The sequence below is a fragment of the Petaurus breviceps genome, unplaced genomic scaffold, assembly GCF_028583685.1.
Source record: "Petaurus breviceps papuanus isolate PSGF00001 unplaced genomic scaffold, PetGlider_PUasm1.0 90808, whole genome shotgun sequence".
NCBI classification, from domain to species: domain Eukaryota; kingdom Metazoa; phylum Chordata; class Mammalia; order Diprotodontia; family Petauridae; genus Petaurus; species Petaurus breviceps.
Window position 1 is genome coordinate 15,225,135 of NW_027187349.1, and position 26,601 is coordinate 15,251,735.

General features: G+C 36.7%; 1 protein-coding gene across 1 annotated transcript in view; it reads right to left on the bottom strand.

Moving 5' to 3' along the window:
* THBS2 (thrombospondin 2) overlaps window positions 1-22,559 on the bottom strand; it is a 48,863-nt gene extending 26,304 nt beyond the window's left edge. The window contains exons 1-6 of the mRNA XM_069070465.1: window positions 22,203-22,559; window positions 18,622-18,696; window positions 17,359-17,915; window positions 15,772-15,856; window positions 4,453-4,622; window positions 588-728 (exon numbers count right to left, since the gene is read on the bottom strand). Coding sequence (XP_068926566.1) covers window positions 588-728; window positions 4,453-4,622; window positions 15,772-15,856; window positions 17,359-17,915; window positions 18,622-18,691 — 1,023 coding nt within the window. The 5' untranslated portion in view covers window positions 18,692-18,696; window positions 22,203-22,559. The remainder of the gene's footprint in view (window positions 1-587; window positions 729-4,452; window positions 4,623-15,771; window positions 15,857-17,358; window positions 17,916-18,621; window positions 18,697-22,202) is intronic.
* Window positions 22,560-26,601: the final 4,042 nt, after the last annotated feature.

A 26,601-nucleotide genomic window follows, 5' to 3' on the forward strand; every position in this document is an offset into this window, starting at 1 on the left:
GGAGGGAGGGAGGGAGAAAGGAAGGGGAGCAACTAGGTGTCACAGGGAATAGAGTGCCCTGGAGTCAGGAGGACCTGAGTTCAAATCTGACCTCAGACACACTTGACACTTACTAGCTATGTGACCTTGGGTAAGTCACTTAACCGAGTTGCCTTACCTTCCCCCCCAAAAAAAAATGAAAGAAGGAAGGGGCAAAATGAGGGGGCTAGATTGCTGTCAGCTCTCACATTCCTGTTATAGGAATACTTAATTCCTATTTCAATACAATCTGTTAGTCACAGTGTGTTTTCCTACACAATATCTACCTTTTTATTTTTCAAGTAATGAGCATTTATCTTACAGGTTATAAAAGAATGGAGAGATAATTATGTTTTTGTTCCTCTTTTCCTTACTCATTCTGTCTCTCTTCCTCACCTCTCCTTATCTTTTCCTCCTCCCTCACTTCTCTCATTATCTTCCCCCACCTCTCTTCTCTCTCTCTCTCTCTCTCTCTCTCTCTCTCTCTCTCTCTCTCTCTCTCTCTCTCTCTCTCTCTCTCTCTCTCTCACCCCCAATTTCATAAAGGAGAAGTGCTTCCAAATTCTTACCTTGCAAGTACATTTAGTACAGCTGTCCACTACCCAGGTCTCATTATCTTGAAAGAAACGGCCATCCTGCCAACATGCTGTCTGGTTCCTCACCTTTAGAGGGACACCAACGAGTTCCCAGAGAACTTGATTATCATTTGTCTAGAAAAGTAAAGACACCCCCAGGCAAAAGACACAAATGAAGTCCAGGGTTCAATTCCAAGTCAGTAGTAAGGCATCTCAATGATAACCTTCTGGTTTCTGGTTAACTATTTCTTTCCTCAAATAAGTGGAAATGAAATAATAATGTATATAAATTAAACCTTTACAAAACTTAGAGCACTGTGTTAGGTACTGTCACTGTTATTATTAATAAATATAAAGCACATCTATATCTCTTTGTGATATATGACTCTAGGCTAGTAAAGATGGAGAGTAATCAAAGTTGGAGAAACAAAGAATTATATAAATACTACTATTACAACTACAACAACTACTACTACACACTACTTTCACTACTTAATACTACTACTATTCTACTATTACTACAACTATTTCTACTACCACTCTTCTTACTGTTACTACTACTTTATTGCTAGTAGAAATTTACTATTACTTCTACTACCGAATACCACTGCTACTATTCTACTATTGCTACAACTATTTCTACTGTTACTGCTACTACTTCACTACTAATACTACTTACTATTACTTTTTATTACTTAATAGTACTACTATTCTACTACTACTACAACTATTTATACTACTGCTACTACTACTTTACTACTTCTGCTACTACTATTTACTACTACTTCTACTATTTGGTACTACTACTACTATTCTACTATTACTAGTACAACTATTCCATCTACTACTACTATTCTACTATTACAAATATTTCTACTACTGCTACTATTACTACTTCTACTACTACTATTTACTAATACTCCCACTATTTAATACTACTAGTACTATTCTACTACTACTAGTACAACTTCTACTACTACTACTACCTCTTACCTCTGTTGCTTAATACTACTAGTACTATTCTATTACTATGATTATAATTTCTACTACTACTATTACTACCATAAAATCAACTCTAAGTATTTTCCTAACCTCAAACCAAAGCTACATAGGCAGTTTCCACTTTTACCCACTTTGCATTTTGATGTTTTACTAATTTGACAAAACCCAATTAGAAGATGAACTTTGTTTCCCCTCTTCTACTCAATGGTTTTGGCTGATGAGCCAAATAAATGAAGGCAGCACCTCTTGGCTGTTGCCACTGGGTTGACATTCCAGAAGGCAATGGGAGAGGATAGACAGAAAACAAAAGAAAAGAAAAAAATCACCCTACTACCAAGGCCAATATCAAGTGTAATGTTAATGGGATATAAGATCTTCACCGCCATTAATAGGTCTTAGGTGAAACCCATTAAGGGAAACTTTCTTAGGGGAAGCTTGCTTATAGGAAGGCTTTCACACATTTTGCTAATTTCAAATTAGGCTCTCAGTAATGAGCGTTGTGTTGCCTTCTGTCTCTGAGAAGTATATATACTCTGGGTTGGTATTTTGCTTTGGGGGCTTGCTTATGAGAAGGATTTTGTGATTCCCTGGTCAAAATTCTGAATGACTGTATGTTCAGAGCTCCTTGACTGCTCAGATCCAGGGGTATACATAAAGTGTATAGCAATATTGCTTTGATACAAACAGAGAAATAAAGACTAAAAGACAGGGCTCTAACTGCTTGAGTCAGAGCCCTGTCTTTTAGTCCTTATTTCTCTGCTTGTATTTTCTCTGAAGTTCAGGGTGCTGACTTTTCCCCTGAACTAGTAAATGTAATTAAAAGAAGATCATTGACCCCTTAAACAGTTACCTTTCCTAGTAAAGCAGATCTAAGAACCTGTGCTAGCAGCCATCCTGGGTATGCCAGTGTGGTTGTCCCCACATCAAGGAAAAAGAGTGTGAATGCCCTCTATCCTGGATCCATCTGCCTAGCTAGTCTACTTTAAATGCATGCCCCCTTAAAGACAGCTCTTGATATGCGAATGCCCTGGAGGGGAGATCACATTGTGCTTCGTGCATTTATCCCAGCCCTACATTCATCAGCAGACACTGTCAAACATTTGCTTGCTTCGATTTGGTACAGCATTAGCCATGGTTTCTACTCTAATGAGAAATGTTCCTACTTTTAGCTATTCATGACAGATACTTCCTCCAGGCAGATTCAGAGAGGTCCAAAAGTCATTCCACTAATAATGGAAGCAAAGCATCATAAGAATGGAAGCAATATAGTCTCTGTTTCCTTAGGCCAGGTCCAGTTTTAAAATGAGAATAAATTTCCCAAATGGAAAATTGAAAGACTCTCTAAATAATTGGGGCGAGGAATTGGTACAGGACTTGTCCTTGAAATGCCTGGTGCTACATACAAGAAGACCAGCTTCATTTCTCACACCCCCCCCCCCCCAAAGCTCTAGCGCCACCATTCTTTTTCATGATCTCACCCTTTACCTCCCTATTGTATCCTCTAGAGAGCCAGGATCACAGAATAATGAAAAGACTGAGCATTCCCACTTTTTTTTTCTTCTTCTTTTTTTTTTTTTTAAAGCAATCGGGGTTAAGTAACTTGCTCGAGGTTACACGGCCAGTTATTTCTGGGTGTGGTGCTAAGTGTCTGAGGCCGGGATTCGATCTCCAGGTCGTCCCAACACTGGAACCAGTGCTCTTACTCGCTGAGCCACCTGGCCGCCCCTAAGCAATTGGGGTTAAGTAACTTGCTCGAGGTTACACAGCCAGGTGTTTCTAGGTGGGTGCTGAGTGTCTGAGCCCGGGATTCGATCTCCAGGTCTTCTCAACACTGGAGCCGGTGCTCTTACTCGCTGTGCTACCTGGCCGCCCCGGCATTCCTACTTCTTAATTGCACAGCAAGAAGCAGTGAGGATTCTCTCAGAGCTAGGAATTTGAACACAGGACATCTCTTAAGCCACAATACTATCTCCTCCCAGCCACAGATATTTCTCTTCCCTTGATTTTCCCCAAATGTCACCAAATAATCAGACCCAGGTGTCCCATCTCTGTTCTTATTCACCCTCATTATACTCCCATTAGTATCATGGTCTATGTTTCTGTATGGAAACAAACTTGCTATAGGTATTCATTATGTTTAAATTTAAATCTAGATCCTGATGCCTTTCATCTCTTATAAAGAGCTATAATTCTTCCTCATTAGCATATTTTTTCTCACTTTCCTTCTTTAGTCCCACTGAGGTCCCAGACAATCAGCCACTAAGCCAAAGGATGTTGCCACATCTCCTACAAATGTCATATATTCTTTATAACAGAGCCTCCATCTGGATATAAGACAGATGGAATTTTAGAGAATTTGCAAACCTTTTCATGTTCCATTCTCTCATCAATGGACTCATACATCAAATGGCACTCAAACAAACAAACAGAATTCTTTGAACAACCATCTGTCAAATACTCATTTTGGAATTTCTAGGGAAACTATTTCAATTTGGACATAAGTGCTACCTCGTGACTAGATTTCCCCATCCAAGAAAAAGAATCAACAGATATACATCCAGCCACATGCACTGTCACCATTCAGCTAAGCTTAAGGGAATCTTCTATTATAAAACTATCAGAGGTTCGGAGATTTAAAAAAAAGTCTTCCTCATATGCCATTTAAATTCAAACTCCCTCATTTTGTAGATAAGAAAACTGAGAAGCAGGTATGATAAGTGACTTGTTCAAGATCTCACAGGCAGTAAACACAAGAGGGAAGATCTGACACAGATCCTGACTTTAGAACCAATGATCTTTCCACTAAACCAAATGGTTCTATGCTTCTCTGTTCTAGCTTAATCTTAGTGCAACTTACCACTTTATTTAGATTTTCTCTGAGACTGTTGACCAGGCTGTGTAGCCCTGATATTTCATTGATCATGCTGCCCAGCTCTTCACAAGAGCGCTCACAAACTTCTGCCTTTTTCTCTATGTTTGGGCTAAGGCGGAGTATCTCTGTGCTCTCATTGATGGTGTTTAGTTCAGCTGCAGGAGAAAAGAACAAAGAACAGTTGCATGGGGAATATTTGGACCTCTGATTATAGCTTGTTTAGGGAATTATATGCTGGTCCTAGAGGTGGAGTTGAGTGGCATCTGTTTTTGGAGTGGTTCTATGTGAAATTATACCCACGGCAATGGAAAGGAGTTGAAAATCAGCTGTTTCTAATTACAACTTTTCTTTTTTCACAAGGGAGTCCAGTTCTATTCCACAAAAGTTGACTTACCATGTAAGGACAGTTCACTGACAAAAGAAAGCTTTCATTTATGAAGAGAACTTATTCAGTATCCTAGGAACCTTTACATTTGCAACTTTACACAGATGTATTCAAGTTTTACATCAAGTATAGCATTCACGCTGACACTGACATGGCTTCCTCCTGTTCTTTCCCTGATACAAGCATCTCTTCATCTTCCCAACTCCAACTCTCAAGTATTACTGCATACCCTCTTGTCTTGCTGATCATTCATCATCTCACTTCCCTCTCATTCTTATCACCAAACATCCTTCCTTATGACTCATTCATCTAGTACATTTCAGGTTTCTCTCATGTTCAAGAAACCATCACTGTAATCCACCCTCCTTCCCCTTTTTGCTAATATCTCACATTTCTCAGTGAAGCTTTTCCTCATCCTTGGCAGTCATAACCTCCCACACTCTGTTCCCATCAACATAATTTATATTTACTTCTTACACACACACACACACACACACACATTCTGCTTCCTCTCATAGAATGTATGTCCTTGAGGACAGAGACTATCTAATGGTGTTTTTGTATCCTTATTGGATAGCACAGGTCAATTCCTTGCACATTATAGGAATTTAATAGATGTTTATTGGTTGATTGTTTTAGGTTCAATTTCTTGAAACAAAACATAGGCACCACCATCTTCTCCATTTTTAAAAAGACTTTCTACCTTAACTCTCTATGTGAATAGTTTATTCTTAATAGTACCAAGTTACTGTTTATAGCAGCTTATTTTGTGATGGCTAAGAATTGGAAATTAAAGGGATGCCTATAATTGGGGAATGACTAAACAAGCTGTGGTATATGACTGTGGTGGAATATTCTTGTGTTATAAGAAATGACAAGTGGAACGATTTCAGAAAAACCTGGAAAGACTTACATGAACTGATGCAAAGTAAAGTGAGCAAAATGAGAAGAACATTGTACACAGCAACAGCATGATATGACAACTATTCTCAGCAATACAATGATCCAAGAAAATCCAAAAGTACTAATGATGAAGCATACTATCCACCTCCAGAGAAAAAACTGATGTTTTCTGAATATATGCTATTTTTGTCCTATATTTGTTTGAAATTGTCTTATACATGCTATTTTTCACTTTCATTTTTTTATTCAAGTCTTCTTATACAAAATGACTAATATGGAAATGTTTTACATGATTATACATGTATAATTTATATCTGTTTTTTTACTATCACAGGGAAAGAGAGGAGAGAATTTGAATTTTAAAAAGTTAAACATTTTTTAACATGTAATAGGGGAAAAATAAAATATCATATGTTAAAATATAATATCCATTTGCAATGCTTATTCTGACTAACTTTCTCCCATTTTTTTTTTTCCCACAGATAAGATTGTGCTCTTTGGGACCTCAGTCTTAGACCTGAACATTCGACAAGATGAAGGGCCCCAGGACCCATGGAACAGCTCTGGCCTGGAATTTGACAAGTCAATTTGTGGAATCTGTCAGTCTCTAGATGAAGGGTCCAGATTGGGTTCACATATTAATTTTAATGCCCCATTCCCAGGATGAACAGTTCCCTATTCATAGTTCAAGCAATAGTTTTCAGACCTACCTTTGAACACTACGTTTTTACTTCACTGGGATGATTACATCACATTTTCTTTGGTCCAAACCAAACTGTGATTTCATACTGACAGGGAGTTCGCAGGGTCAAAGATTTCCTCTGCTATCATCTGTAATTTGAAGTCTGACAGTTGCCTGAGGCACTTACAACTTAAGCAACTTGCCTGAGGGCTTACAGATAGTATGTGTCAGGGAAATGGTATGAATCAAGGTCTTCCTTCTAAATTTCTTTTTTTCTTTTGTTTTATTTGCTTTCAGATCTATATCCTCAGCACACTTTGCATAGTACCTGATATATAGTAAATATTTAGTAAATGCTTTTTCCTTCATTTGTTCCTTCTTGAAACCAATATTCCACCCAAGAAGTTACCTCTCAAACTAGATTTTATAGGCACTATTTCATCTTTATATGCTCATGTTATTTAAGCCTATAACTACTTCATGTACCTGTGGTTAGAATATAATCTCTACCCATCTCCTTAGTCTTTTCAGTTGTAATCCATTTATATTCAAAAACATTCAACTCCACAAATATATGTCAAGAATCTTCTTTATCCAAGTCACTGTGCTAGGCAGTTGGCCCTGGGCTTTTCTGTTTACTCCAGATTCCTTTTAAGAAACATCTTTAGCATCTTCAGTTTATTTCAATTTAATCTTATCCATGGGGTTTTTTTAAATGTTGATTACTACTAGACTCTATAGCATAGTATTTGAATATTAATCTCCCTGACTTGCAATAAGAGTCTGGACTAACATAGAAATAGGTAGGGTAATTACAGAAAAAATCTTGACTTGGAGTCAGAGACTTTCTCTCACTCTTTTTTAAAATTTTGGATTCAATTTTGTGTCACTTCAAGTAAATTACTTACCTTTGAGTCTGTTTCCTCAATTGTAAAATAGGGTAATAAAATCTGCCCTGATTTCTCCACATCATACTGGATAATGTATATATGGTGCACCATAGCCATAAAGCACCAGATGGCTATTAACTATGATTAAGATGCTACAGCCATACATCATCAAAACCTCCTTGTTATAGATGGATGCATAACAACAAGAGCATTTATTTAAAGACAGAATAAGTATAGAAAGGTCAATTGTCCCAACTCAATCAATAAGTAATAATCCCCAAATTCAGAAGTATTCTCAGACTTGAGGTAATTCACTCACTGGCATAAGCATTCTTGGATATTCTAGAGTCTAGAACCCTTTAGTAATCAATAACAATGCCCTATTTAAAATAAGTTCATAAGATACAGGAAAAATTGTTGCTCCTTATGTGGGCATAAAGTAAAATCCTATAGGAATATAAAGATCCAAATAAAAGATAACTGACATTCACATCATTTTACATACATATCTCATTTTGGCCTCACAGCTGATTAGGTACTATATAATAGGTTGGCACTATAAGTATTTTTTTATCCCTATTTGACAAATGAGGAAACTGATAATTAACAAGGTTGAATAACTTGCTAATGGTAATACAACTAGTAAATTTCAGAGTTAGTATTTCGACTTAGGTCTCTACTCCAGTTCCAGGGCTCTTCCCACTAAACCATTGGTCTCTACATTCAGCAGTGCTTTCTCTTTAGTCTTGTTAGGCAATTTCCATACTAATATTGCCTCTTATCACAACTCTCTTTTCCATTTTGTAACACATTCCATAAATGCCAGGCTGACTTAGCCAGACTATTTCTACTGATAATGTTTCTTTTTGATTCAGATATTAGGAAAATCATCTTTCTAAGCAGAGTAATACACATACTTCTCCTTTTCCAATTTGTTTTTATGGGTAGGTAATTACACTGGGACTAATGTCCTTCCCTTACCCCGCCCCCCACTCCATTACAATCCAGTGTTAACATGTATAATCAGGCAAACACATGTGTCTGAATATAGGGTCTGGGAGTTGGCTTGTCCTACTGGCACCCCTCAGTGAATCAAATATTAAAAGCTATTTGAATCCACTGTAGTTTGCCAGTAGGGTATGAGGATAAGTATTTTGTTTCTTGAAACATGGCACCTGCTGACAAAGTCAACTAGAAACCGAATTGTTGGCTTGGGATAAAGCAATCTTCTGTCCATCTGTTTATGGACAGAAATGTAGCAGCTCATTCCTTCAAACTCTCCATCATTCTAATGGCATGGACAAAGTGCCAAAGAAAGTGAAATTCTTTCTGCAATTAAAAAAAATCTATAAGACAAGAGCTTCTTTTGGCAAAACTAAGAACTGAGTAAAGTTTGTCTTTCCACTAACCACCCTACCCATGGGACCAAGTGTTCTTATGCTGCCTCTAGTTACCCAGAACATCATATGCAAGTCTTTATGTCCCCAGTCTGTGTCCTATTTTAAAAGAATTCTCCTTGTTCCTCCATTGCCAGGAACTCTCCTCCTCCCTCTGGGTTCTCCTCTTCCATCTATTTTTCAGTTGCAGGGGAATGTAGTTCTTATAAAATGACTCACACTAAAAGATTTATGATTAAATATGCTTGGATTGCTCCTCCCACAGTTAAATTTGCATTTGAAATTAGCATGCCAAGAGAAGGCAAGGTCTTCACCCAAAGGAATGAATTGTGAATTTCAGATAGTCTGAAAAGATTTAAAGGCAGATGAACCCTTCCAGCACCCCTCAAATCAAAACAGGGAGAGAAGAATTTAATCTTCCTAAACATCAAGCCAGCTCCACACAGGACACCCACATCTGCACAAGGACTAGGAACTCTGATCTCTGGACTTGTATGTCATCAATTGGCTTATACATTTTTTTAAATAAATTTTTAATTTTAAATTATAATATTTAGCAATGAAACTGGCTACACTTTATTAAATGAGGTAAGATCATTTTCCAGTTATTATGAGACATCCAGGTAAAGCAGTGAATAGAATTCTGGGTCTGGAATCCAGAGGACCTGAGTTCAAATCCAGCTTCAGACACAATAACTGTGTGATCTGAGCAAGTCAGAACTGCTGTCTCAATTTCCTTAACTATAAAATGGGAATAATAGTATCTACCTCTCAAGGTTGTTGTGAGAATCAAATTAGATAATATTAATAAAATGCTTAGCATAGTGTCTGGCACATTGTAGGTAGTTAATAAATGCTTTTTTTCCCCTTCTTAATTAATGATACTAATAATATTGGATTATCAATTCAGATTACATAATGGTATTCTTTGATCCAGTGTACCTTATTTGGTAGTCAGCAATGATCAAATAAACTAAATTTTGACAAATTTCCTCTATATTCTTTCCTCTTGGCACGACAGAGGTAGTGATCTTAAAACTATTCTATTCTCTGTGTGTTCCTCCAGCTATCTTAAAGCTGCTGCAGTTTTCTGAACATATGGAATCATTCACCTTTAACACGCTTTTGCACAAAGCACAATGCAGATGGTTATTTTCATATTTCTACTTTTAAGAGCAAACTTAAGATCTATTATCACAACAGGGAGTGCCACACTCCTGTATGTAATGATCATTTAATCCACATACACCAGCCCCAGCCCTTTCCAAAGTGGGTCAATAAGATGAACTCCTTTATTTAAAAGCTCATATAGCAAAAACAATCCTATCTTCATAGACATCAACTTTTGGGCTCTCACAAATATCCCACATAAGGAAGAGAGAAGGAATAGATTTTTTTTACTAAATGTCATCCTTAAAAAATTTTTAAATCCATTATTTCTTTAAGAACCTACAAAAATTAGATCAGTCCTGAATTCAGATCTTTTGGGGTTGTTTCAGTTGTGGGATACAGGAAACAGTGTGCTAGTAAGTTTTAACAAATGGCTCTCCCAAAAAATAAAAAATAAAAATCTATGCACCACACACTTTTAAGCTAATTTTGCATTACTGACATTTTCTCCTTCATTTTCTTAAGCCTAGGCAATAAACACAACAATAAATCAAGATCTGATTTGTAACATCTGCCATTTTCCAAGGTACAAATGCTCACACCAAAAATCTAACAATTGGTTCTCCCAAGCCATTTGAGTTGGATATAGCCACACAAAGCTGGCTTTATACACAGAAAAAAAAATAGGGGCTTGCTTCAATCATATCCTCTGAGGGCAATAAATTAACAGTTGACCTTGGCTTTCCCCAAGTTTCTGCAAAGCTATCTGCCACCTTTCATAGGAAGAGGACTGACTGAGCTCCAGCCTGCAAGTGAGTCACAGAAGCTTGAAATCATGTCAGATATGAAGGGAAGAACTTCAATTACTTATCCAAAGATACAGTTTCGATAAAAATGACTCATAATTCAATGTTTTAGAAACAAGTACGATCTAGTCAATACATATCCTTCGGATTCTATATTTAAATGTCAGTATTTTTATCAATTATCAGTGCTCTGTTCAGAGCCTAAAGAGTTATAAAGAAGTCATTGCTGGGGATAGCAGGGAAGGAGGCAGAGGTGGTGGTGGGGAGGGGGGTGGGGAAGTACATGCCAGAGGGAGCAAATATACTCTCAATAGTGCTTTAAATACCCTCTACGTTGTCTGCCCTACATAAAAGTTCTCATGACCACACCCTAGTTATAGCTCTTTTACTTTATACCAAACAATATATTTCCTCAGCATTTTTCCCTCAAAGGAGCAGTAGTAATAGTTACTCTATTGATGGTAAATATTATGTATGTGTGCATGTATATATATACATACGTACACACATATAATATATATTACATTAATATAATATATTATGACAGGCATATATACATATATAACATATGCATATATTATTTTGGGAAAGAGGGTAAAATCAGAACTAAAGTGATGTTAGAGATTACCTAATCTAACCCATTATTTTGTAGGTAAGGAAGCTATCATAGAAGTGAAGTGATTTACCCAATGCCATGTAGTCACTGAGTGTCAGAACCTGGATTTCCATCCATATTTTCTAAATCTAAGATCATTGCTTTTTCTGCTACTTTCTAGGGCCCCCATAGAAAATATTTTTTAGTCCCAGGGGATGGTATGTTAGCATGTCAGAAGAAAAGATTCCAGTTGATATATTTTTTTTAACAAATTTTGACATACTTTGGGAAAATTGTAGTATAATCAATAAAGAACCATCTTGGAGTCAGAAAAACTGGAGTTCATCTTCTTTCTGCATTATAATGACTATTTGATCCTGCACAAGAAACTTAAGTTCTCAGTATCCCAGGCAATTTTCTTGAACCATAAGACACAGATCAGGTGCTGATTTGCATTATTAAAGACAGTTTTCTCAGGTTGGGAGATCATGACTAATTAAATCACAGTTCTGATTCTATATCCCTACCTATATACATAAATATATAAGTACATAAATACATACAGAGATAAAGTGAGAGACAGGAACAAAGAAATCTATAGATATACATATATACTATATATATATATATATACATAAGCCATGAATATACATATATACATATTTGCCGTGTGTGTGTGTACACATACATAGCATGTTTAAGGCTTGTTCAAGACAATATATCTTCACTTGTTCAAGGCAATGTCTTCAAGTCAATATGATTTGTGCTGTTGCTGTTCAGTCATTTCAATCATGCCCAGCTCCTCATGACCCCAGTTGGGGTTTCTTGGCAAATATATGGGAACAATTTGCCATTTCCTTCTCTCACTCATTTTACAGATGAGGAAATTGAGGCAAACATGGTTAAGTGACTTGCCCTGGGTCACACAGCTCATAAGTGTCTGAGGCCTAATTTGAACTCAGATCTTCCTGATTTTAGACCCAGTATTCTATCAACTGAACCATCCATTTGTCATCATGATGTGTGCGTATACACACATATATGTATATATATATGTGTATATACATGTATATAGACACACACAAAATATTCACAGGACTAGAAACAGCCACGTATAGGAACTTAGGAAGAAGCATTCCAAAACACCTTTGAGGCCTAAAAAAATTATAAGGTGGACATGAACCTTATGTTTATCATTATGCAACCCATGCCACATTGATTCACCTTTCACAACCCATCCCAGCTCATAGGATCATCGAAACAGAACTGGAAGGCACCTTAGAGATACGTTTCACAGATAAGGAAACTGAGACTCAGAAAGCTCAAGTGACTTTTTCAAACTCATGCAGGTAATGAGTGGAAGAGCCAGGAAGCTCAGAACTCTGCTTCTAAAATCAATATTGTTGTTTTTGTTTCCATTGTATCATTCCACCTTTCCAGCTTTTCTACTCTGTTCCATCACTCCTTATACTACAAGCTAAAAGCAATAGCAGATTGAGAAAAGATGGTTTGTGTCCAGATATATGGTGCATCACAGTGCTATAGCTGAGAATCATATAGTGAAACCTAGCCATTAATAATTCAAAAAACCTCACTGCAGCAAATCTAATTAAATTCAATATAACATATACCCTCAAACCTCATTGTGACCAAAAGGTGACCCTGGATTCTTGAAGGCTATGCCAGTAACAAAGTTAGAATTTTTATGATTGCACCATGCTGGAAAGTCTTCAAGTATAATCTTAACAATACTGTATATCTTATGGTCTAAGAAACAGCCTAGGTGAGCACAGAGGGGTTCATTGGCCACCAGGTTATAAAGTCTTTGACCATGACAAAGAAAACAAAGAAACAAAGAAAAATTAAGATGGCCTTCAGTCTTATGAGATTTCCTTTAATTATAGAGGTGGTAGAAAGCAGAGTAAAAGGTACTAAGAACACACAAAAAATAAATTTACTATAATAAATGGGGGTTTTTCATCATTGATTGATGTGAGATCACCACATTTCATCCCCAAATATTCTAAATAAATAGAAATGACACTAAATGCGTTCATGATGGGAAATCAGCTGAAGTATACCAAGTATACACAAGACCAAAAACCATGAAGGAAGAAATGCAATTTTGAGATAGTCGATTCTCGATATAATAGGGGAAAAAAAGATACCAAATCACTGGGAAGAAAAAAAATAACACATTATTTCTAAAAACAGAAATTCAGAGGTTATCAATAGTTACCTTCTTATAACTCAAAAATTGTTATTAAAATCCCACACATATATCAAAAGTTTATTTGATGAAAATACAAGAAACAGCCAGGCTTTTATAAATGATTTTCTACCATAGGCCATATCTTCATAGTTATACAATTAGCTCAAAGGTACAAAGATAGATAGATATGATACTATGTAGATAGATAGACAGATAGAAAGACAGACAGACATATAGATAGACAGACAGATAGACAGAGACAGACAGACAGATAGATAGATAGATAGATAGATAGATAGATAGATAGATAGATAGAAGAGGAAAGGAAAGGAAAGGAAAGGAAAGGAAAGGGAAGGGAAGGGAAGGGAAGGGAAGGGAAGGGAAGGGAAGGGAAGGAAAGGGAAGGAAAGGAAAGGAAAGGAAAGGAAAGGAAAGGAAAGGAAAGGGAAAAGGAAAGGGAAGGGAAGGAAAAAGGGAAGGAAGGGAAGGAAAAAGGGAAGGGAAGGGAAGGAAAGGAAAGGGAAGGGAAGGGAAGGAAAAGAGAAAAGAAGAGATGTGAATTTAAGCAGTGTGTTCACATACACAGGGAGTCAAATAGTTCCATCATGGTTCCCTAAACCATGGTTCCCTTTTTTTCTTTTCTTTTCTTTCTTTTCAGACTTGGACTACAACTAACATTCATTTAAACTCTTTTCTTAGGAGTCAAATCAACTTTATCCCTATATTTTACAATATCTGACTGGAGTTTGAGCTTCTCCCCTTTCAATACCTCAAGTAATTCCTCCTATATTGATCTCTGTCCCTTTTATTCATTAGTGAGTATTAATTTGGAGGTCACTCCAGTAGGGATCAGTATCTAAGGCCTTTCACATTGAGCCATTATGGGGTATGGAACCTTTAGTACCTTGTTGTAAGTACTCAATGATTTTTTTTTATGTAAGAATAAATTTTCATTTCAAGAAAGCTTGTATAATAAATTATACTCTCTGTGTTGAGAATTGTCCATCTTTTCTTTGCTTCCTTGTAAGTTTTATTTTGTTCTCTGCTGTGCAGTTTTTTACTTTGTTCTTTTTTCCCTTCCCCCCCCCAGAAGGCTACAATAAAGTTTAGATATGTTTCTCTATAGCTATAGATATACACATACACATACATACATACATATATAGACATTTACTGTCCCAAATATATTCTACTCCTGATCTTTGTTTTTGTTTTTATGTTTGTGCATATCTCTTGTTTCCTATCCCTTCTGCCTCCTCCACTTCTACCCACTACCTTGCCCTTCTATTACTTGCCTACCCCCTGCCCCCCACTAAGAATCCATCCCCTATCCTCCCATTCCAATAAATCTAAACACCCTTCTATATCCCTATTTTACCTATTCCCTCAACCTCCCCTCTAAAGATCCCTTGTCCTCTCACCCCTCCCTATGACCCTACCATTTTATTTTTTCTGAATTTAGAAGACTTTTTATACTCTTGTAAATATATATGTGTTGTTCCCTACTCAATGAAGTTTTATTGAATAAGTTGAAAAAAATTTTATTTTGAGTATGCTGGTAGATGGTGGCCTATTGGTGACCATCATTTTGCAACATAAGGAAACTCAATTTGTATATCCACATGATTTGGTTCTATGACACATTGATTTAAATTTTTCTTTATTTGGGAATTATAGGGATATGATGTCTTGATTCAAAATGATCCCATGTTTAAATTTTTTTTTTGGAGGGCAATTGGGGTTAAGTGACTTTCCCAAGGTCACACGACTAGTTGTTTTGTGTTAAGTGTCTGAGGTCGGATTTGAACTCAGGTCCTCCTGCCTCCAGGGCCAGTGCTCTGTTCACTGCATCACCCAGCCGCCCCCATGTTTGAATTTTGATTGGGGATCCATGCTATCCCTTTACCCAGGTGACATGAGTCACTATGACTTGGTTATGTTGCCATTGACTAGGGATGATAAAGGAAAAAATTTAAATCAGGAATGAAAGCAATCTCTACAAGCTTCTTTGCAGATTATATTCATTTAACTTTTCAACAGGACTAGATTGTACAAGTAGTATATACTCAAAACTACTTGAAAAGACCAGTGATATTCAGTTTGAGAAAATTTAAGGTGGAAAAGATCTTTTGAACCACTGAAAACACATCCAAAGTCAGTACCTCCGGCGATTTATTATTTCCAACTATCCACATCTGCAGTTGATGAGTACTTTATCCAAAATACATAAAGAATAGTTTAAATTAATTCCCCAGAGCCACATTTAACTAAAAATTCTATCAAATATGAACTGTGGAATGAAACTTTAGGCAAAATATCTCTACCTGTCTGGCTTCGCTCACATCCTTTCTTGATGAGAACATCTTCCACAGAAGTTTCAAAAACTAAGTGGACATCTTGAAGGAAACCCTGTAAGAGAGAAAAATAAAAACAAAGAAGGGGCGAAGTTTTGAAATGACCAGGAACAAATAAGGATGATTTTCTTTCCTGATTTACAACTAGCCAACTTGATCACTGGATAAATAATTATCCTCAGGGTGTATCCTCATGAAATCCAATTATTGGTCATACCTTGGAAATCTGTAAAGGTTGGGGTAGCCAGGGCTTTGCCACAGGCAGTTGCAGGGAGGGCACTTTCTCTTAAGGGGAAGGGCTGCTTCTTCCACTCAGCAATTCACACTGCCCCATGCTATTATTCTCCCTGCACCCTGTTGGACTTAGAGAGAATATAGGCCCAAAAAGCAGGATAAAGAGTAGACTCAAGGGCCAGTAGAGGAGAACAGAAAGTGCATGAGACTCTCTCCCATCCACAATTGGCCCACTTTCCTTTGTGACTGTACTGTAACACCCCAAACCGAACTCAGGGCAACCCTGAACTCACCATCAAATGTTTTTAGTTATTAGAATCTGAGAACAAGAACTTGGCATGAAAGCATTTCTAGATGAGGAGAGAAAGACCATCCACAAAAAAAAAAAAAAATGACACTAATGAAAATAGGAAAGAATTTTGAAAGAATGACATTCACAGGAAAAAAAAACACCATTTTTCCTTTTAAAATTCCTTAGTGCATAGGTTCCTCTATGTAATGCTAAAGGTGCCAGTGATAACCATTGCTAGAAACAGTGTTCACGTTAGTCATCACAACGTGGTAGCTGCATTCTAGGGGGTCAAAATAGTAGGCTGCAGCAGCATAATAAACCAGAAGTGAGTCATCCATTATACTCTGCATCCAACTAATCAAATGTAGATAAATTACTTTTTAAAAATAATATAACACCAAAATAATTAGCATTGAACTTTTTAAATCATTTACTAGTGTTAACCATACTTACATTTCCAGGTACAAAACCATTGGAAGAAAATAATGGCATTAAAATTCCACTGTAAGTCATGAGCACTTATGCTCTGAAAGATACTCACCCCAAATTAAATTGAGAGTCATCTGTACTGAAATAAATTCTCACAAGTTATTCTTTATCTTCACATGGATAGCTAAAGTTTTACTCTCCCTAGCTCTTAAAAAACAGCAAAAACAATAACAACAGAACAACAAATCAAGTATTCAAGTGTGACTTTGAAAATAACCTTGCAGAATGAGACTGATTATTCGGAACCCAAAGGTTATAATTCATATGTGAGATTGATAGCAGCTTGAACTCTTGAAAGGATTACTATTAGTTTTGTAGGGACTGCACACATTCATTTGAAGGAGATGATACTCAATGGAATGTGGGAATATATATTGTCAGATTCTGTTCCCTCCTGACTCAGGAATACATGCTCTCTCACTTTGACAGTAGACTAAAGATGTCACATTGATAGCATCAGACATAATGGATGTTTTAAAAGATACATCATTTCCCCATTTCATCCCTATCCAAGTTGATTTTCTAAAAAACTGTGCACATACCCTGAAGTGATTTTCTCTGATGGAGCCTTTGGCCACATACATTCTACTGTCCTCAGCCTTCAGTTGCTCATAGAAAGGCTCCTCCAGAATGAAGCTGTCAATGAGGTCACAGCCCACATAGAGGCTATAGGTCTCCCCTGTCAGCTGCACAGTGATGTTTTTCCAATGGGAGTCAGCCAGATCCACGTCCTCCAAAGAAATCACACTCTGGCCCTTATCTCCATAGTAAATCAAGTCCAGGGTGTTGGCCCGGCCATTGGATATAATCTCAAACTGCCTCTGAGAATTCCCAGGGCCCTCCAAAGCCAGGAGGGTACCCCTTGAATGTTTATCCTGCTTTAGAGTGGCAGTGAGGAAGAAGCCCTCATTTTGCCTCATCATCTTCAGCATCTTCTTGAGAATCTCAGGTTTCACTGGTGGAATGTGATCAAATCTGATAAAGCGATAAGCTGGGCTAGTAGGGTCAGGCCCTCGGAATTGTTTGGCACCGACTGTCCTTCGGTTTATGTTACTGATTTCAAATAAGTCAAAGGAAGTATCATCTTCTCCATCACCATCTGCAAAAGTTAATGGCAAACAAAAAAGACTTTTAACAATGAAAAAATAGCATCTCGGAAAAAATTATATGTATAGGGTTGCACATTATTTATTATTAGCATATCAGTTATGATGACTTTATATTCATTTAATGAAATCACTCTCTTATACCAAAAGTTGACTTCTAATTTTTCTGTTCTATTTCTTTTCATCTCAAATATAAACCTATATTATATATAACTACTCTGCTCTGAAACTGATCTATTCAGAAAGAAGAGAGAGTGAATTTATAACCCTTCCTTATTTTGGACTGAATTTTCAAAAAAAAAATGATCTCTTTGAATTATCTTTTATTTACTTAAACCATTTCATGTATCAAAGCTCAATTTTTTTCCCATATTGTAACCCATGGTAAGGTCAGTAAGGAGTTTGGGAGCAATGGATGAACTTTAATTTATACACAATGGAGATAAACATTTTAGTCTTTTTCTTTTAATCACTAGCCTAAAACTATTATCTAAATTTACTGGCAAGAAAAGTTGATGTTGTTAATCTATAAAAAGTTACTCCATAGTACCTAAAACTAATTGAAAAATTACTACTACTACCTTTTTAGCTAGACATTTATGTTGGGTCAGGTATTCTGAAAAACAATTTTCTTTGGGTCAGTTCTCAATTTTTGTCTGGCTTACACCTTAAGGTTTGATGTGTTTAGTAAGTACATACCTTGAGCACTGGAGAAAGCCCAGAGAGCCCAGAGGACCAGCCACCAGAGCATCCTGCCTCTCTGTAGCATCACTCCTATAGGTAAACCAAGAGAAAAAAAACTGACTTTCATCATGCATGGGGAGCTTTAATCACTTGGCCATTTAAAAATACTTATATGTAAGTGAAATTAAATGTACATTATCATGTAGGAAGCTGAGGGATAGGCACTATGGTAACTTTGAACTTGAGTTGATAGATGTTATTTAAAATAATCTTAGAGTTTACATTTATAAAGGTCTTTTTTCCAAGTGCATCCTTTCTGATTCCCAAGCCCTATAGGCCAGGAAACACAAGAAATTATTTCCATTCTATAGATTTGGAAACAAAGGCTCAAAAGTAATAAATGACTGGTCCAAGGTCATGGAGTAATTAGGTGTCAGGAAAGAATACTAGGTCCTTCAGACTCCAAAGCCAAAGTGCTTCCACTGTGCTATGTTTCATAAAATTAAACAGCAATTTGGACAAAGTGATCTAAAGAGAAAAGTCAAAGTGTCTATGTAAAGAGATTTCCCTAGGGCTAAATAGTTATGGCAAATAATTTAAAGATAAGATTACAGACATATTTTCTTCAGCTTGATTAAATAGAAGGTATTGGCTCTACATAAAAGTTGAAGAAATGACATCATTTGTTATTTATGAAAGTTCACTTTTAAAATTTGGGAACATTTGACTTAGATCATTCTTATTCTAATTTTCTATTTTCCCTTTGTGAGTTTTATTCTTAGGAATATTGAGATGAAAGATCATTGGAGCACAGATCTTGAGGTGGAAGGGACCTTTGGGACCACCTAGTCACACCCTCTCATTTTATAGATGAGGAAATTGAGTACCAGAGAGGGCGACTTGCCCACAGTCAGCAAAATATCATCAAAGTAGTGAACTATCACCAAAGTTATGCATGACCAAATAAGGAAGTAGGTCTGCCATATGTTGAGAATAACGTATTACATATAGATAGCCCAATTGTGGTGTTGATATGCATGAGATATTAAAAACCACAGAGAAAGGGGGGTTGAGTAGTTTCTCTAAAAGGCCTAGTGAAGAGGCCACAACACTGGGGAAGAGGATGGGCAAGAATTATACACTATGAGAAGACATATGAGCAATAACTTGAACCAGTAAAAAGAGTGCTCACATTGATGGGATCTATCTAGCAACTACAGTTTCAAAGAAGAAGTATACTCACCATCACCACTACCACTATTACTACTACTACTACTACTACTACTAATAATAATAATAATAATAATAAACAATGACATTTACATAACGTCTACTATGTGTTGAGCACCGTGCTAAGTGCTTTACAAACATTACCTTATTTGACATAACAACCCTAGGAGACAGAAGCTTCTCTTATCCCCATTTTACAGTTGGGGAAACTGAGGCAAAGAGAGGTTAAATGACTTACCCAAGGTTACATCTCTAGTTAGTGTCTGAGGCTGGATTTGATCTTAAGTTTTCTGAGTCCAAGCCTAGTGTTTAATTCACTACACCACTTAGCCACTGTCAAATTGATTAGGGGTGTCAGGAGAATTATCAGGAGATAATTCCAGTTCTGTCATTAATGGGCATGACCTTGGATAAGTCCCTTGACATCTCTAAATGTCATTTCATTTTAAATGAAATTAGAACATAAAATCCAATCTATCACAACATTAATAATACTAAAGTGGCTTAGCATTAATACTTCAAGGTATCTTTCTCCACAGATATAAACAAAAAAGGTAGATAATTTCTTTTGAAAAATGATCTAATTGAAATCCTATAAGAACATGAAGGACTGAACTTTATGAAGTCAAAGACTCCTTTCTGACCTAAGCACCCAAAGCTGTATCTATACAATGTTATAAACCCAGAGGAAGATCATAAAATTCATTCATGTAGCCAACCCTTTTCAAATACTGATTAGGTGGCACTGTATAGACCAAACATCTGGAATGCCTTTACTACATTTTTCACTATTCAGCCAGATGTTTGTTGTCAGTTATATGCTGCCTCAACGTTCTTTAATATCTCCCTTATTTAAAACCACAACCTCCAATTTGGGGTAGTAGGATTCCTGACTATGGCAAAGGTCTGATGGCTCCAAAACATCACCATGTTGTATTGGTGACTTGTTCCTGAGATCATAGTTCCAGAGCTGAAAGGACCCTCAGAGGCCCAGTTTCATACAATCTATCCCTTTTACATATGAAGAAGCTGAGTCTTTGGAGATTAAACAATTTACCCAAAGCCTCCCATCAGACATGGGATATGAACCCAGATCCACTCACTCCAGAGCTAGTACATTTCCCCCTGTGCCATGGGAGCCAAGCACTGAACTAGAGGAAGAGGAATCTAATGGCTAGGAGGTCAAAAATCCCAGCTCTTCCACTAATTCAAGGCAATACCTTTACAAAATGGGATTAAAATTAATTGTGATTATATAATCTGTAAAATGGAATTATATCTCAAGGTATCAGGAAGGTAAGATGTAGAGGGGGAAGGAGATTTGTTAATTAAAAAGACCATAAAACTTTCTGTAAAAGTATTAGAGTTATTGAATTGTGAAGTATCTGTTTCCATTAGTCTTATAATACATTTGTTCTATCAACTCCAAAGTAATTCATATTGTTAGTCTATGTTTACATTTTGCAAATCAAATTCCAAAGGGTTCTGTGGCAGAATATTAAACCATGATAAAAAAATTCATAAATTAAGAGGAAAATTTCCCTCATTCTAGAAAGCACTTCAATAGTTAATGCAAGCAAAAACAACTTGGCTAAGATACATTTATTCACCCCTACACAAAGTCATTTGAAGATACCTAAAAAAAGACTAGTTCCATGCCTGCCAGCAGCCAAATTCAACTTTCTATTTGTTGTAGTTCATGTACATACTAACATTTCCCCTAATCTTTTTGGGAAATGACTACCTCTATATGCCAAGTAATTCTAACAGAGTAATAATACATTTCCATGGAATTTCAATGAAGTTGCTTATTCTGGAAAATATATATTGAAAGCTTTTTGACATTAATTAAGCATGTTCCAAATTAGCAGAAATGTGATCTCGCCTAGGTTTTGCAAAAGTTTCAATGAAATTTGAGATTGCCAAGATGCAGCAAATATTCCTAACTGCTCCTTAATGGTCCCTCTCCTCTTTAAATAAAATTCAGCAACCCAAATTTACTTGTCATAAATATTAACTTTGGCATCACATCTTCAAGAATGCACACAGTTCACAGGCAGGTATAAGAAAAGAAAGAAGGAAGAAAGAAAACCATCCAAAAGACTTTTAAGAAACATGTCTGCTCATAAAAGCAGCCTTACAAATAAAATTTAAAATAAATATTTAATTACTCTAGCCCTTGTGATATGGTAGAAAAGTTTTGTTGTTGTTTGTGATGTTTTTAAATCCAGAAAAATAGCAATTGCTTACATAGGGCTAGATACACAGCAAACCATCTGATTATCCAATATTCTTTTCTTTTAAATATAATTCTCAGCAAAATGAAAGAACAAAGAAATAATTGTGGATTAAAATTTTTCACTTACCTGATCTTTTTAAAAACTCTAATGAGAAATGATGCTCCAATTCAAACCCAGAAAAAATGAAAGAGTTCAACTCCTTTTGAAAAGCCAACTCAAAAACTTCCTAAGTTTTCAGAATGTACTCTGTGGATGGAGTTTCTCTTACTGACTTTTAGGCAGCAGCTCTCTCTTTATATACCCTCTTTTCTGTCAATCAGTCACACAAGGAAGCACTTTTTAATTCATTCCTTTGAAAGAATGACATAATTTCTCCTTCTGATCTGACAATTTGCTCTGGGGTACCTGGAAGGAGATTCCAAATCCAGCCCCTTCAGGGCTCTGTACCAGCCCTCCTCCTCCCTTTTCCACCAAAGGCAATCCCAGATTGCTGACGGAGGAGGAGCCAGACAAAAGAAAGGGAAAGTCAGTGACTTAGTTTTCCTGTCTTCTCTCAGGAAACAAAATGCTATAAATAAAACTACTGGGATTGCAGGATTGTCTGGAAGTCTCCTCTCTTACTTAGAATGCAGTGCTTAAAGCAATAGGCATTTAGGCTAAGATCTGTGAACATTTTCAAACTAAAAAGTGAAAGAGTATTTCAAAACTCTGGTTGGTGAAGGTTAAATGAGATTTTATTGAATACATGTATATAAATATTGCAAAATTATATAGTATTTGGAATATTGATATTTTCCTAAATAATACATGCATTTATGTATGCATGCATGTATATATGTATGTACCTTGAAGGGCAAGAAACTGCAGGATGGTTTTTATTTCAGAAAGTTATATGACTGTGAAGAAACACTGTAGCTTTAATAGATAATTGTTCTTCATCTCAAAATCCTCTTTATTCACTTAGTCTCAGCTTCACCAAATGCATCCTTCTTCCCTGTAGAAACTCTGATTGTAAGTCAATGTCCATTTTGAACAGGTTTGCATAATGGTAGATGGCAACTAAATGGATTAGATTTCATATGTTTTCATTAAAGTGACAACTAAAAATGTGTGTTCTCCATAGAGTGGATTTAACAAAAGGGGAAAATGTGATACTCACCAGACCCCTCCACCCCATTAGCACAAATCTTGGGCCCTCCATTCCATGGCTGTAATACATCATGTTGGCCTTTGGTAGCCAAGTTTCCCTTGTGTGGGCTAAGGCACAGGTGTTTATATGGACACAAGAGGAGTTAGTGGAAGGCTGTTCTTTTTGAAAACCTACACACAGTGCCTTTACGTGCTTTGCTAAGAAGGGACAAGTGATCTCCTGAACAGACTTCTTCAAACCCCATTGTTTCTTTGGCAATGGGACCCAACTGAATAAACCTGGCACTGATTAGCAGGATCTATAGAGAGCTAGAAGCCAGACAGGAGCAGCAGTCACTGCTGCCACAACCTATCCAATTTCCATGTCTCCAGCAGGAGATGGAAAGGGTGGAAGCTGAGAGAGTGTGGAATGTCCTGCTCCAGGGGGAGGTCTGTATATATAAGGAAGCCAAAGAGGAAGAAACAAGGAGAAAAAGAATGAAGGAAATGAAAGAGATAAAATTGTGACAACTATAAGGTTGGTGATGATTTTATTCTCCACAGATGTCTCACCATCATTTTAATTAGGTATTCATTACCTTTTGACAAAGTCACTAGCTCTATTGAACACATGAGGAAAGAAGCACAGAGGTAATAAAAACAGCTAACTGTGAACATTTATGCAGTTCTTTAAGGTTTGCAAAAACACTTTACAAATATTATCTCATTTCATTTCATCCTCACAACAACCCTAGGAAGTAGGTGCTATTACTATCCTCATTTTTCAAATGAGGAAACTGAGGCAGACAACCCCGAAGAAGGGCTCACTCAGATCACACACCTGGTAAGAGTCTGAGGCTTGAATTTGAATCCAGGTCTTTGTGACTCCAGGCCTAGCCCTCTATCCATTGCACCACAAAGCTGCCCAGGTTAAATGGCATACTTAGAAAAGGCAGCAGAATCTTCTAAAAGTCAAAAGACCTGAATTCAACTACCATTTTGACTAATGCATGTGAGCCTTTGAAGAAGTAGCTTAACTCTTTGAGATCCTCCCCCTCTAAGTGAGGATAATCATATTTTAATACCTACCTCAAGGGGCAGTGTTGCATAGTAGATAGAAAGCTGACCTCAGAGTCAAGACAGTCTAGGTCCTTTCCAGTGATCCACAGAGATCTATGATCTTATGGGAGACTTCTCTATCATAGGCTTTGGTGGAGAAACTGTCCACACTGAGGAAATAACAGGTTTGTTTGGTTTTTTTTTTTTAAAGCAATTGAGTTTGTGCTGCAATTACTGGGAGAGACAAAGTTTGGGATATAAATTCCTTAAGGGTCAAAGTTTGCTTTTCATTTTGGTCTTTATGGCCCTAGCATCTAGCATGTGGCCCTGAACATAAGAAATACTTAGTAAATGCTTTTTAGAAATAAATTGAATTTGAAGAACCAAGCACTTGGTTTCTAATGTATGGCTGCTCCAAAACTAATATATTATTTTAAATTACAAATAGAAATAAATAGCCCACTTAATCATATCTGGACACTAGCTTGCCAATTTGTTGATCTACGTTCACGAGTTCATCTTTCTCAGTTTAAATAAAGGATGGAACTTGGATCCTATTTCCCTACATGCAGAATTATAACCAGGAATTTTTCCTTTGGCGGCAAGTGCCAAAGCCCACACTAGCCCAGCATACATTCAGATGAAGTAGGAGAAGAATATGGAGGTGCAGGGGAAGAACCCAGACCAACCTGTTATCTGGTAGTTTCCTATTTTATTTTACTATCCATGCTAACTAGGTCCAACCTCTACTTTTTCTACTCTGTTGAAGGACTACATGTGTTGTCAGCACTCTAAATTGAATACTCTGCTAATGCAGCACTCCTGGGTAAAGCCTCATTTGCCATACTCTGGGTGTGACTGACTTAGTAAGGGTACCTTGTGGATAGCCCTTGTCATCTGTATCATGAGAAATTTTTCTTATATTAGTAATCAATTATTTAATTACATTGAACTGAAGGACATTGATGAATTATCCCAAATCCCTAGGGGTATTCCTGAGTAGGAAAACCAACCAACTAAAGAACCTAATAAAAAAATTTAATCTAAGTTAATTCCATCTCATTATGTTCCACTCAGGTCTGAGTAGAGGTAAATCCTTTGTAGAGACTGCCTAAGGTTGGAGGTGGTCTCCACAGCCAGAGTGATCAAAGTCACACCTCTCAGCACCTCATTACAAGGGGTCCACCTCTCATTATAATATTCATTCTTCTTATTAATTGTTAATTGATCAGAGTTGATCATTACCCTCAGCAATATTCTTCCAAAAGCATATAGACGTTAAGTGGGTCCCATGCAGGGTCTTTGGCATTCAAGAGAGCTACTGATCCTTTATTAATCATCTGCTAGCATGATTAACAAAATGATTAATTACCCAGAAATTACATCTCTCAAACTTTTTTTACATCATAATCCATCCAAGGAAGTTGTGCTAGACCTGGCATCAAGAAGACCTGAACTCAAATATGATCTCAGAAATTTACTAGCTCTTTGACCCTGGACAAGTCATTGATTTCTTTCAGATAAAGTTTCTTCAACTGTAAAGTGGGTATAACAGTAGCACTGATCTCTCAGAATTGTTTTAAGAATAAAAGACGTTTGTAAAACACTTTATAAAACTTAAAGTACTATGTAGATCATAGTTATTATTATTTCCTGAGTTCAATAGTAGGATTATCAGGAACACACACACATATACAAGCACATATATACATATACATACATATGTATTTTTTTTTTCTGGAATTATCTCTATTGTGAACAGCCTAGAAAACTGGGATATCAGAGTGCCCTGTTTTAGAGGTAAAAGTCAGAATTTCAGCTGAATTTATGACACATATAATACAAGATGAAAAGCAACCTTGGATTCAAAACTTTTCCTGATCCCTCCAACTGCTAGCTCCCTCCCTCCCTCCCTAAAAACTTTGTGTCTAATATTCTGGTATTCGTTTTGTTTCTACTTATATGTGTGTGTGTGTGTGTGTTGTTCTCTCCAGTGCAATAGAAACTCCTTCAAGGTAGGAAATGGTTTATCTTATTCTTTATATCCTTATTGCCTAGCATAATGCATGATACATAGTAGGTTCTTCTTTAATAATTGCTTATCGATCAATTGATTGATTACAGAGAGGCTCATCATACATATTTCTACATCAGTCTGCACAGAGACCAAAAACTTTACATAGGGAAATTATGCTAATTGAGAGAATAGAGTATGAGAGTAAGCCTTTGATAAGAACGCATTTGGAAACTTCAGTATAGTTTATATATGTGAATGTATGTAGATGGAGAGATAGATAGACAGACAGACAGATAGATGATAGACAGACAGACAGACAGA